Here is a 13,177-nt window from a genome sequence, read left to right on the forward strand (position 1 = left end):
CTCGCCTCCGTGTCCTTAATAGAATTGAAACTTACCGTTACAAATGCTAGGCAAATTTCGATTCCGGTCATAAACCATTGATAAGTTACCAACTCCCAAGTTGTGGTGGTAACTGATTCCAATGGGAAAGGAGTTCCTTTTAGACTCCCTTCCCTTTGGGAGTCAAACTGGCAGCTCCCCGGATAGAAGGGTATAGTCCAGAGGACCACTACCAACTCTCAATGAAGTTTTTCACAATTGAGAACTTTATGTTTTTAAAAATCTTTACAAACTGCTTTAAAACAAACACTTTTATAATACTTTCACAATGATGGTGGTCTGCCTTCCCACCGAAGGTAGCCAATCGGAGGGAGTGCCAAATTTGCAACCTGCCTAGAGTGGCAATTTGTGACCACTTTTTTTTTTATCAGTATCTTACTACATCTAGTTCAAAGTCATCTAGTGTATCACATAATTACATCACAATTATATCATACATACCTTCATTTTTCCACTGTACACTGGATCGGAGATTGTTTCAAATGCTGCATCTTTGCTCTGCTTGACAAACTCTGGAAACTTGGCAAATACTTCAGTGCAGACCCTTTTGATAAGCACGTCCTAAAATGGTTAAAGGTGCGTTTTAAGATTATTTAAATATTGATATTCTCTGCTAACATGCCAAGATACATAAGATACATTAAATATTAAGGTTCAAATGTGAGTTGTTATATTTATTGGCAAACTTAAATACACTACGGAGGATAGCATACTGTTGTTTAATGTAAAGTATACCAAGTAAGACAATTTAACATTAGAACTTAATGATTATGAATTAATCAACTCCAGACAAAAGAAAGCAAATGCGTTGTTAACAATTAACATGAAAATCAGATCAAGTATACGTACCGTTGCTCTAATGCTCTAGAATTTTATGTTTCTGCCACTCAATGTGGTTCATAGAGAGGTGGAGGTTCAAATGTGATCAATTAATGGCTAAATGCAGAGTCATGGCTTACAGAAGAGACAATCGGAATTCAGAAACAAAATTATTCTGTGACTATATTTTCTCCTTTTTGTCTAAGGATTAAGCCATTTCATTGTCAACCATATTTAGAATGTGCTTACCCCGTTTTTTCCCTTTTCGCCTCATTTTTGCCACCATATTTTTGTTGGACCTAGGCCTCTGGGCGCCTTGCCACTGCCAAACATGTGCTGAGGTGTAGGTGCTCTCTCCCAATAATATGGCTGCCACAGGCCCCTGCTACTGCAGAGTGGCCATTGTACATGCACGCACCAGTAGTTAGGATCAGGCTGGGACACACTGTTACTGTATCCTTACCGTCCCGCCATTTTGTCATATAGACAGACATGGTAGAAGCCCCTGGAACCTTCCAGCCCCGGGAGGAGTTATACTTTGCCGCCTTTCAGGAGGGTCACCTGACCTAGGGGTATAAGAGGAAAGGAGGGAAACCTAACTAGTTAGGGCACCACTGGACCTGGGGGAACCTCTGCTGGAGAATAGGCGGTTGGGCCTGAGATGGGAGCCCCCGCTTTTTTTCCCAATTATGTTGTGAATCCCCAGATCCACCTGCGAATTAAAAAAACATGTTTTTATCCCTCAACGGAGTCTTGCTGTGACTCCACCACCAGGTCTAGGAAGTCAGAGTAGTCCTACCCTGCCCCCCCCCTTTGCTTATTGTTTATGTTTTTTGTGGGACTCAGCTCAAGCTGAGTCCCCTGATGGCTGCCAACTATTCCTGGTTGAAGTGTTGGCAGCCAATTAGATTACAGCACAAGGACTGTTGGATCTGCGGGGGATCCGAGTCACTAGATATACAAATCTGCGACATAGAGTGAATAGCGCAGAGAGCAGTGGCGTACAGTGGAGTAGAGTGAAGTTGTGTACAGTGGAAAAGCTTTCAGTGGAGTAGATTGGAGTGGGGTAGAGTGCAGTAGCGTACAGTGTAGTGGTGTAGAGATGCGTTCAGTGGAACAGGATAGAGGGGCATAGACTGGAGTGGCTCAGAGTGGAAGAGTGTACAGTGGAGTCTTATAAAGTGGAGTTGACTAGAGTGTGGTGTTGTACAGTGTTATAGCATAGAGTGCAGTGCCGGACTGGCAATAGAGGGCACCAGGAGTTTCCCCGGTAGGCCGCTAGGGTGTGGGGCGGTTTTGGGCCTCGGGGGGGGGGGGGGGGGGGGGGGGCGTTTTTGTTACTGGGGGTCAGCATTTTCGGCCCCCTGTAACAAAACCGTCCGAAACCGACCCTCGCAAACTGCACTCCCCATCAACGCGGGGGTCGGGGGGGGGGCGGCTGAGCAGTTTGCCAGGGCCAGTTTCTGTTCCCAGTCCGGCCCTGATAGAGTGGGAGGCATAGAGTTGAGTGATGTAGAGTGAAAAAGTGTAGAGTTGTAGAGTGGAGTGAGATAGAGTGTAGTGGCATACTGTGGAATAGCATACAGTGGAGCGGAGTAGAGTGAATAGTATAGAGACGCATATAGTGGAGTGAGGTACAGTGGAATAACGTGGAGTGGCATAGAGTGGAGTTGGGTACAGTGAAGTGGCGTACAGTGCAGTGGACTAGAGTGGAGCATTTAGCATGCAGTGGATTAGAGTGGAGCGTTTAGAGTGAAGTGACAGTGGAGTGGTCTACAATGGAACAGCGTACAGTGAAGTGGCATACAATGGAACAGCATAGAGTGAAGTGTTGTGAAGTGGAGTGTGGTACAGCAGAGTAGCATAGAATGTAGCAAAATAGACTGGAGTGAGATACATTTTAGTGGCGTACAGTGGAATAGCATACAGCAGAATGGCATAGAGTGGAAGAGCACGCAGTGGAGTAGCGTAGAGTGGATTAGTATACAGAAGACTGGTGTAGAGTGAAATAGCATAGAGTGTAGTGGCGTAAAATGGAGTGGAGTAGAGTGTACTGGCGTAGAGTGCTATAGTGTATAGTATAGTGGTGTAGAGTGTAATAGTGTACAGTGGAGTGTTGTAAGGTGGAGTGGGGTACAGTGGAGTGGGGTGTGGTGGAGTCGAGTGGCATAGACTGGAGTGAGATGCAGTATAGTGACATACAGTGGAATAGCGCACAGCCGAATGGTGTACAGTGGAATAGTACACAGGAGAGTGGAGTGGCATAGAGTGAAATAGCGTTGAGTGTAGTGGTGTAGATTTGAGTGGTGTAGAGTTTAGTGGAATACAGTGGATTGGGGAACAGTGGAGTAGCGGATAGTGGAACAGTGTAGAGTGGAGTGGAGTGGTGTAGAGTGGAATGGCATATAGTGGAGCTCATTCCACAACCAGTAGTGCACCAGAAGGTGCGTTTGCAAAGTGGTGGAGAAAAAGGGTGTAGCCTCCCAAGACCTCCTCTGCAATCACGCTGTGTGGGACATACTGGAGGGCTTTCTCACTACTAAGGTCCCTCCAGCGCTAAGGGGACTTCATACCACAACCCCAAGGGCAACAGGAAGCGCGTTTGCAGAGTGGCGGCAAAAGGGGCAGGGCCTCCAGCGACTTGCCGGTGCCCTCTTTTTTTTCATTATTTGAGGGGCTGATTTCAGCCATGAGATCCCATCTCTCATGCTCCAGCCTTTTTTTTACTATTTGTTTTTAGTTTTAAAGGGTGGTTACTGAGGCGGAGCATTGTTTGCTATGGCATGGCAAGAGCGATGCTCTCACCAAGCCATAGCAATCTGCAATGTCCCAGGGGTGGGCACCCCAGGACATTTCAGGTGGTGGCCCTGGGGGTGGTGGTCCCCAGGGCCACCTAGGGCTCCATTACAGGATACAGCCCAGCAGAGGTAGTCGTCCTGTAGGAGTGGGGGGGGGGGCCGTACGCCTCCCCGAGCAATCAATGTAAAAAAAGCTCCAGGGAGGTAGTGGTCCCCGGGGCTGCGGGGTCCGCGCTGCCCCCCACATTTTTTCAAATGCAAGCCCTGGGGGTGGGGGGAGGGGCTAGCAGTTCATGAAGCTGCAGAGGGGGGGGGGGGTTAATGCCCCTCCACATAGATTTAGAATTAAGTCCCTGGGGAGGTGCAAGCCCATGAGGCTGGGGGGCTCCGGGAGCCCCCCCCATTTAAAAAGAAATAAGGTGATGATGGTCCCCGGGTCTGCGGGGGAGGCCTTACGAGCCACCCCGCATTAACATTTAGAGAAGCCCCGGGGAGGTGGTGGTCCCTGGGCCATAATAAGCCCCAGAAGGGGGGGCGTCCGTCCCCCCTCCTTTTTTTGCATCATGCCCCCTGGACCTGGCCCACTCCAGTGGCCATAATGAACGAAAGAGCAGGAGGCTGCCTCATTTTCTTTACATTTTCATTGGGATCAGCAGATCCCGCCAACGATGTTTACAAAAGGCTTTTTGTGGCTTTGCTGGGCCCAAGAGTGACCCTCCCAAGAGGCATAGGGGTCAGGGTGTTTCTAACCTGCCCCCTTTCATTTTTTTTTTTATACAAAAAAAAAATTGTGGCACTCAGTTTAACTGACACTAAGTCCCAAGATGGCTATGAACACTTCTTGGTTGAAGTGTTGGCCGCAAATCAAATTTCATCAGGGTTTCAGTAGGATTTTGGGCTGCTGGAGCCCATCCAGGACCGCTGCAACGCCTAGCCCCAGGTCTCCGCATCTTGTTGATATATATATATATACATACACATACACACACCATTGGCCACCGCCAGTAGGTTTAGTTAGGACCTAGTTTAGTTTCCATAGGAATAGCATTTTTTGACTTGCCTATGTCTTTAGCACCGTTTGACGAATCTTCACAAAATGTTTTAAAAAATTACGATGCTTAGTTCAGCTGCTGTCTGGAAAGTTTTGGGGTGATTGGTCAAGTGGGGACCGAGAAAAAATGGGGTTCAAAACGCGTTTCTCCCATGTTAATTCCCTTAGAGATTTTGAACACGGCTGCAGCCCGAATCCGTTCAGTAGTTTTTGAGATATTAACTGAAATCCAAATTTGTATATCTAGGGGTGCGGACCCTCCGCAGTGAATCCATGGGTCAACGTGCCAAAGCAGGGTCCTAATTGGATGGCCGCAACCTGACTGGGAAGTTGCGGCTGCGATTTTATGTATCAGGAATTGGTCACCGGCCCTGAACATTTCTATGCAAAGTGAATGAAGTGGTCAGGGTAGAGGTACCCTGACCCCAAGGGTGTGTTAGAGGTGTCCCAGAGGGACCTATAAGGGAAACAGCATTTACAACTCTGTCTCCACAATGCATGCCATTACAACGCGGTCGTTACAACGACCGCGTTGTTAGTATGCATACCATTACATCGCAAGTCATTATAACGACTTGCTGTATGGGACAACGGTATTGGATTTAAAATATAGTACCTTCCCTGCTGTTGCGCAAACTGGAGTAGGAATAGTAAATGATGCTATTCCTAAGTCCAGCGCGCCCCCTACAGCAAGTCATTGTAATGACTTGCGATGTGATGGTTTGCGTACTAACAACGCAGTTGTTGTAAAGACCGCTTTATAATGGCATGCGAACCAATCGCATGCGTTGTAAACAGCCATATTCTACCTATAAAGGCGAATAAATTATTTTATAACATTTCATTCTCAATGTGTGGGAATCCACGGATCCCTTGTGGTGCTTAGCGCGACCCTCCCCTTGTGGAACTGCGAAACCTGAAGCAGCTCATCAGGGTCCCACCGTCTTTGTCCACAACTCTACAAATGAGCTTCCTGGCACACTGTTTGTTGGGGGATGAACTACCTTTGGATGCTGAGGGTCCCCACAGGTCAAGAACATCTCCAGTAAGTCCCACACAGTGGGATTGATTAGATGTCGTTGGGAGGACACACCCCCTTGTCCAGCACTTTGAAAATGCGCCTCCTTGCGCACTACTGGTTGTGGGATGAAGTCCCCTTGGACGCTGACAATAGTTGAGGGCGAAGAACCCCTCATGTTCCCACAAGTTAGACACACACAGCGGGATTGCTGGGAGCTTGTCGGAGGACAGCCCCTTTTGTCTAGCACTCTGCAAACATACCTCCTGGCCCACTACTGGTTGAGAGATGAAGTACCCGTGGATGCTGAGGATCGCTCAGGGCCAAGAACCCCTCATGTTACCACCAGTAAGTCCTGCACAACATGAGTGCTAAGAGCAGGTCTGAGGTCCTACCCCCTTTCTCCATAGCTCTGCAAACGCGCCTCCTGGCACACTACTGGTTGGGGGATGAAGTCCCATTGTATGCTGAGGGGCTTTGGGGGCCAAGAACCCCCTCCTGTTACCACCAGTAAGTCACTGGAGGCTCTTCCCCCTTTCCTAACCCACTGTACAGACCCATACATCCACTCACACACCCACTCAAAGACCTATAAAGCCACTCACAAACCCACTCACACACCCACACAGCTACTCACACACCTACTCAGACGCATACACCCACTCACACACCCATACAGCCACTCACAACCCCACACAAAGACTCACACACTCACTCGGGCACATATTACATCACTATAATGACATGATTAGTGACATTACTCATGATATCACTGATGATCTCCTACATAACATCATGGATGACATCATTCAGTGATTGTGAGTGTTTTCTGAACGTTTATGAGTGAGGACTTTGTGACTGTGTCTATCCATGTGTGAGTGGATGTCTCAGTGGCTGTAAAGGTGAGTGAGTGGATGTATGGGTGAATAGTAGCTGTATAACTGGTTGTACTGGTTGAGTGAGTGGGTATGAGTGCTGGATGGGTGTGCGAGTGGTTATATGAGTGAGTGAGTGAGTTGGTGTGTGAGTAGCTCTATGGATGAGTGAGTGGGTGTGTGAGTGGCTGTGTAGATATGTGAGTGGCTGTATTGGTGACTAAGTGGATGTGTGAGTGGCTGTATCGGTGAGTAACTGAGTGTGTACATGGCTGTACGGGTGACTGAGTGGCTGTTTCAGTGGGTGGTTGGTTAACTGATTGGTTGTCTGAGGTGGTGTATTGGACAGTGAGTAACTGTGTGAGTGGTTGTATGGAGTGAGTGAGGAGCACTGTTGAGTGGATGTACTGGTGAGTGACTGGGTGTATGAGTGGCTATATGGGTAAATAAGTGGGTGTGTGAGTATTTGTGTGGGTGTGTGAGTATTTGTAAGGGTGTGGGAGTGGCTGTGAGAGTGACTGTATGAATGAGAGAGTAGTTGTGTGAGAGGTTCTTTGGACATCAGTAATGTAATTAGTGATATTGTCACTGGCCATGTCATGAGTGATTTAATATGTGAGGTCATAAGAAGTGCACTGCAAGGGCATAGGTTATAGTTAATTCAGGTAACTATAACTGCTGAATTTCAATGGTCTTGCACATATATTTATTCATATATATTCATATAAAGAAAAGTTGCCAAAGAGTTGAAGAAGCCACTAGCCGGTGAGTTAAAACCTTTATTCTGCGGGTTGCACAAGCCTTTTGCCATTCATACTCCCGGCACAAATATCAAGCCAAAGGAGTTTCGGGCACTTCCTGCCCTTGTTCAATGGCAACGGAAATCTCAACAGCAAGAGGACCATCTGCACACAATTAAATGTCCCGCCCCAGTGGGCATGTGTGCGAGTGCATCTTGGTCCTCATAGTCCGCTTTGAAATAAACCCATGTGGGTGCCACTCATATTACCCAAATATATACATCCTACCCATGTGGGCATGCTTGCAATGTTCATGGCATCCAGTCCGTGCTAATATTCACCCACAGAATGGACTCACCGCACATGCAGCGTCTCTTGATTTCTGATGCTGCCGTCCCGCCGGTATGCAGTGGGGCTTCCAAAGCCGCTAAATACAAAGAAAAGTTGCCACAGAGTTGAAGAAGCCACTACCCGGTGAGTTAAAACCTTTATTCTGCGGGTTGCACAAGTCTTTTGCCATTCACACCCCCGGCACAAATATCAAGCCAAAGGAGTTTCGGGCACTTCCTGCCCTTGTTCACTGGCAACGGAAATCTCAACAGCAAGCGGACTACCTGCACACAATTAAATGTCATGCCCCAGTGGGCGTGTGTGCGAGTACATCTTGGTCCTCGTAGTCCACTTTGAAATAAACCCATGTGGGTGTCACTGTATTCCCCAAATATATACATCTTACCCATGTGAGCATGCTTGCAGTGTCCATGGCATCCAGTCCGTGATAATATTTACCCACAGAACGGACTCACCGCACATGCACGGTCTCTTGATTTCTGACGCTGCCGTCCCGCCAGTATGCAGTGGGGCTTCCTCGCGGCTTTGGCAAGCCGCTTAATACTAAGAAAAGTTGGCACATAGTTGAAGAAGCCACTACCAGGTGAGTTAAAATCTTTGTTCTGCGGGTTGCACAAACCTTTTGCTATTCACACTCCCGGCACAAATGTCAAGCCAAATGCATTTCGGGTACTTCCTGCCCTTGTTCACTGGCAACAGAAATCTCAACAGCAAGTGGACCATCTGCTTACAATTAAATGTCCCGCCCCAATGGGTGTATGTGCAAGTGCAAGATGCAGCAGTGTGGGCAGGGTGGAGTTCCATGTCTGCCAGGAAGTTTTTTTGTGGGAATGGGTGACCCTGGTGAGATCAAGGCACCTACGTTTTTTTTTTAAAGGAGAAAATGAGTTGCTGTCTCACCTCTTTAGTATTAAAGCAGCAAGGCTGCTCATTAAATATGTACTGCTTCCTCCCAGGATTGCCCTATTATGTACTGCATCAGCTTTATTTATAACACTACAGTTGTCGTGCTGCCTCAAGGATGGGGCAGGGGAACCACCAACGATTTATAAAAATGTTGGAGGGAGCTGCAGAGAGCACAGCAGCCCTCCAGAAATGTTTACAAAACACTGTTAGTCTTTTGAGTTACTGAATACATGACCCAAGAAAAGCTTACCATCATTCTTAAAGAAAATGGAGCTAGATGCTCTTCATCTAGACTTTGGGGGCCCTTGTGGCTGGTCTTATGGCTCTCTTTTGTGGTCTGAAGACTGTGATAGCAAGTCTCAAACAAATGCTTATGGTTGCTTTGAATAAAAACCCTTTATTTTTAAAACAAATTTGCGAAAATAGTTATTATTGAGCATTGCCATGTGCGTATTTATTAGGCCTGGGCGGTAAATTCCGTCCCGCTCGGGAATTTGGGTAATTTTGCGTTCCGCAGAGAACGTGAAATTGCCCAAAATTCTGCGTTTCGCAACTTCGCAACATTTTTTGCTAGTTTGCGTTCTCAAATGCGTGTTCGACAGATATTTCCCCCTCAGCACGCAAACAGCGATTGCGAACAGTAAAAAAGCATTGCGAACAAGCAATTCCGCGTGCCAGCGGAATTTCTGCATGTTCGCGGAGATTTTTTACCGTTTCGCGAACATTTGCATAACGCGATTACGCAAATTCCGCCCACCCCTAGTATTTATAAGGAATACATTGGATTATGGTTAATGATAAATTATTATGGTGACTTTCTGAAAAAGCAAATAGGTCTGTTTTATAAATGTTGATGTATTGACCCCCTGAGAAAGCCACTATGCCTTTTATATTTTGGTGTTCTGCCCCATTGACAAAGACAGTAGCTTGCCTTCCTTAACCCCTTGGTCGCGGCGGTAATTCGGCCACGGCGCGGGTGGGAGGGAGGGGAGCGCTGCGCCGCCATGCTCGTGACGAAACCACACAGTCATGAGCCACGGGCGAGCTGTGTTCATGACGGCGTGGTTCTGTCACGACTCCGCCCACTCACTAATTCACCAGCACAGGCGGGGAATCAGTGCTGTGTGGGCAGAGCTGCCACAGCATGACGGAACCGCGCCGTCATAAGCACACGGCGCCCGTGGCTCATGACGGCGTGGTTCTGTCATGAGCAGAGAAGGGGTTAAAATGAAACCTCTTTATATTGTTACTGCATTGTTATACATTTAAAGAAATCTCTGAAATTCACTGATACAAAAGTTAAGATGACGTTATAATTAGGTGAAAATGTTAGTTGAAATGTAAGATTTTAAATTCTAAAAACCACTGAAATTCACTAGTTAAAATTAAATGAAGTTACAAAAACTCACGCCCTTGCCATGCACTGCTTATGAACTCACATATTACGCCAAATCATGACATGTTCTATGATATCATTGATAACATCATTGATGACATCTTAATTACATTACTGATGACAACACTGCTCGGCAGTGGTATGAATTATAGCTACTGCAGTTAACTATAACTTGTGAATTTGTGCTTTTTTTAAGCTTAAAATGTTGCACTTTAACTGATATTTTGACCTAACTATATCGTCAGTTACTTTTGTTTCTATTCAGTGAAAATTCTCAGAATTGCCAGTAGCAGAGAAGCTGAAAGTGTGCACTCCGGATCTTTGGTAACACTTATTTGGTATAGACTATCTAGCCACAGTTTCTTTACCTTAGAATATTCACCAGGATTCAGACTGGATCCAGATATTTCTGAGAAGACTGCTTGCACATCGATAGGTGATGTCGATTAGGTTCGCATTGCGTTGTCCATGCCAGAAATGCCGTGCGCTGTGCCTATACAGGCTCCACACCAGTGCACTGGACTAGGCTCATGACTATTTTTCAGCATCAAAAGCAGAAAACCAAACTGATGTGGAGTGACCAGTGTGCCAAGGTGAGGTCCTGAAGGATCTTTTTCAAGTGAAATATACAGTTTGCAAAACAGGAGGATGGGAAGGTTTGTATGGATTCTGTGGCTAGATAGAGTCTCTACCAAATAAGGTGTTATTGAATGTAAGTAACTGTAGTAATCACACTTAAATTCTTGTTTGTAGGAGTTTTTTATTCAGGATATACAAGATACAGCTTGTCAGTAACCTCCAGCTCACAACAGCTCTTCTTTAAAATCCCCTGTGATGTCACCACCAACATCATCAAAATTCCATCTTAAAGAAGACATTACCACATCTCCCCCTCATACAATATTACAATTGATAAAATAAAAGAACACAATTTCATTACAATGAGTATAGCAAAAGATACAACTCTAAAATATATATAAATGCAACAACAATATAATAATATACATCATAAAAATAACAAACATCAATAGTAGGCAATAACATTTAATCTGAAGAATGAGGATTTATCTTACATAAACTACCCACACTCCAAACCTTTCCGTTATCAAACTTCACAACAGTGCCCATCACCTTGACCACTCTCCGAAGTTGGGAATATTTGCTCTCTCCTTTCCTGACAAACCCTGCTTTTCTCACAACAACCCAATCACCACTTTCTATTTCCACAACTCTTACTCCTTTCCTTTTATAATAATTTTCTTTGTTATGTTCGTGAGAAACCTTGATTCTTTCAGCAATACACTCACGATCCACCCAAATATGATTCTTCTTTCATGTGGGAGACTCTTTAGTGGCAGGTTCCTTTCCTTTCAAAGCAATGAAAGGAGAAATCCCGGTGACAGAATGGGAAGTCACTCGATTCGCCCACATCATCTTGTTCAACTCCTCTCTCCAAACCAATCCATTTTCCAAAGACAACTGAATATTGTCCATAATTATCCTGTTCACTCTTTCCACCAAACAGTTAGCCTGTGGTCTAAACAATGCTACTTTAACATGTTCAATTCCTAAATCCTCAAGAAATTTCTTCCTCACGGTAGACACCAATTGTACCCCATTATCAGTAACCAATGTTCTAGGGATACCTTCTTCCAGAAAAACTTCTTTAAGAAACTCAATCACCTTCACCGACATAATATTCTCAACTGGCTTAATGGTAAACCATTTACTATGATGGTCTACTAGAACTATCAATAATCTGCTTCTGATTCCAAGTCTTTCCACTGGACCTAAGAAATCCAAGGCTAATTTCACCCAGGGACGATCAGGAACTTCCACACACCCCAATGGCGGTTCACTTATCACCTTGCATTTGTCGGTATTCCTACAAGCATAACAATCCCTGATGACTTCCTCCACATCTTTGTCCATCTCAGGCCACCAGAAACTCTGTCTCAACCTTCTCTTACTCATGCTCCTTCCTAGGTGTCCCTCATGAACCAATCTAATCAATTTTCCGCTTAGCATCTTAGGAGGAACTATTCGATTACACCTCAAAAATCTTTCAGATAAGATACTTGGCTGATTCTTCACTTTGACATACTGCTTCAATTCATCACTCATGCTCGAAGTATCATTCCAACCACCAGTTATAGCACACTTCAAAGCTTCATACAATACATCTCCCTCCAACGCTTCATTCCAATCTTCATTTCTCAAAGCCAATTATCCTTCGTTGGAACTAGACATCACATCCACTTCAACAGAAAAGGAAACACTCTCCTCTTCAACAATCAGCATCCGAGATAAACAGTCTGCCACAATATTTTCTTTCCCCTCACAAAGTCAATCGTGAAATTCATATCCATGACAGACAAAACCACCTAGACATCCGAGAAGTTATATTTCCTTCTAGTCCCTTACCACCTTTAAAAACATACAGAAGTGGCTTATGATCCGTTCTAAGCATGAATGGTAATCCCCAAATATACAACTTAAAGTGATGCATTCCCCAGCAACAAGCTAAGGCCTCCTTTTCGATTTCCGAATAGGATTTCTCTGCACCTTGTAGACGACGTGACGCATAACCTATTATTTTCTCTTCACCATCCACATATTGTGTCAATATGGCACCCAATCCCACAATGCTAGCGTCTGTCGTCAACACAGTTTTCCTATTGACCTCAAAATGGCACTTACTAAAGACTTCTTAATTTTGTCAAAAGCCAATTCCCAAGCATCGCTCCATTCAAATTCTATTCCTTTTTATCAATAATGCCCTCATTGGTTCAACTATATCGGAAAAATTAGATACAAATTTAGAGCAGTATTCGGCCAGACCTAGAAACGACCTTAATAAATCTTTGTTCACAGGCCTCTGAGCATCAACAACAGCTTTCACAATGCTATTCTTTGGTTTGATTCCACGACTAGAAATCTTGTGTCCTAAATAATTCACCTGTTCCTTCCTTAGTTGACACTTCTCTTTCTTTATAGTCATGCCATGCTCAGCAATCCTCTTCAACACTTCTTTCAAAAGCTCATCATGCTTCTCAAAAGACTCACCCACGACAAGAATGTCATCCTGAAAACACAATATCTTCTCCATCCCTTTAAAAATATTGTGCATGATCGTTTAAAATACCGCTGAAGCGGAAGCTAACCCGAAAGGCATACAACAATA

The 13,177-nt window shown here is 45.1% G+C and overlaps 1 protein-coding gene across 3 annotated transcripts in view; it reads right to left on the bottom strand.

Moving 5' to 3' along the window:
• ERCC6L2 (ERCC excision repair 6 like 2) overlaps positions 1-13,177 on the bottom strand; it is a 1,198,109-nt gene that overhangs the window by 682,376 nt on the left and 502,556 nt on the right. For all 3 annotated transcript variants that reach the window (XM_086961179.1, XM_086961178.1, XM_086961180.1), the window contains one exon: positions 481-600. In XM_086961179.1, the coding sequence (XP_086817305.1) occupies positions 481-600 (120 nt within the window). The remainder of the gene's footprint in view (positions 1-480; positions 601-13,177) is intronic.

The sequence above is a fragment of the Lissotriton vulgaris genome, chromosome 3_1, assembly GCF_964263255.1.
Source record: "Lissotriton vulgaris chromosome 3_1, aLisVul1.2, whole genome shotgun sequence".
Classification (NCBI taxonomy): domain Eukaryota; kingdom Metazoa; phylum Chordata; class Amphibia; order Caudata; family Salamandridae; genus Lissotriton; species Lissotriton vulgaris.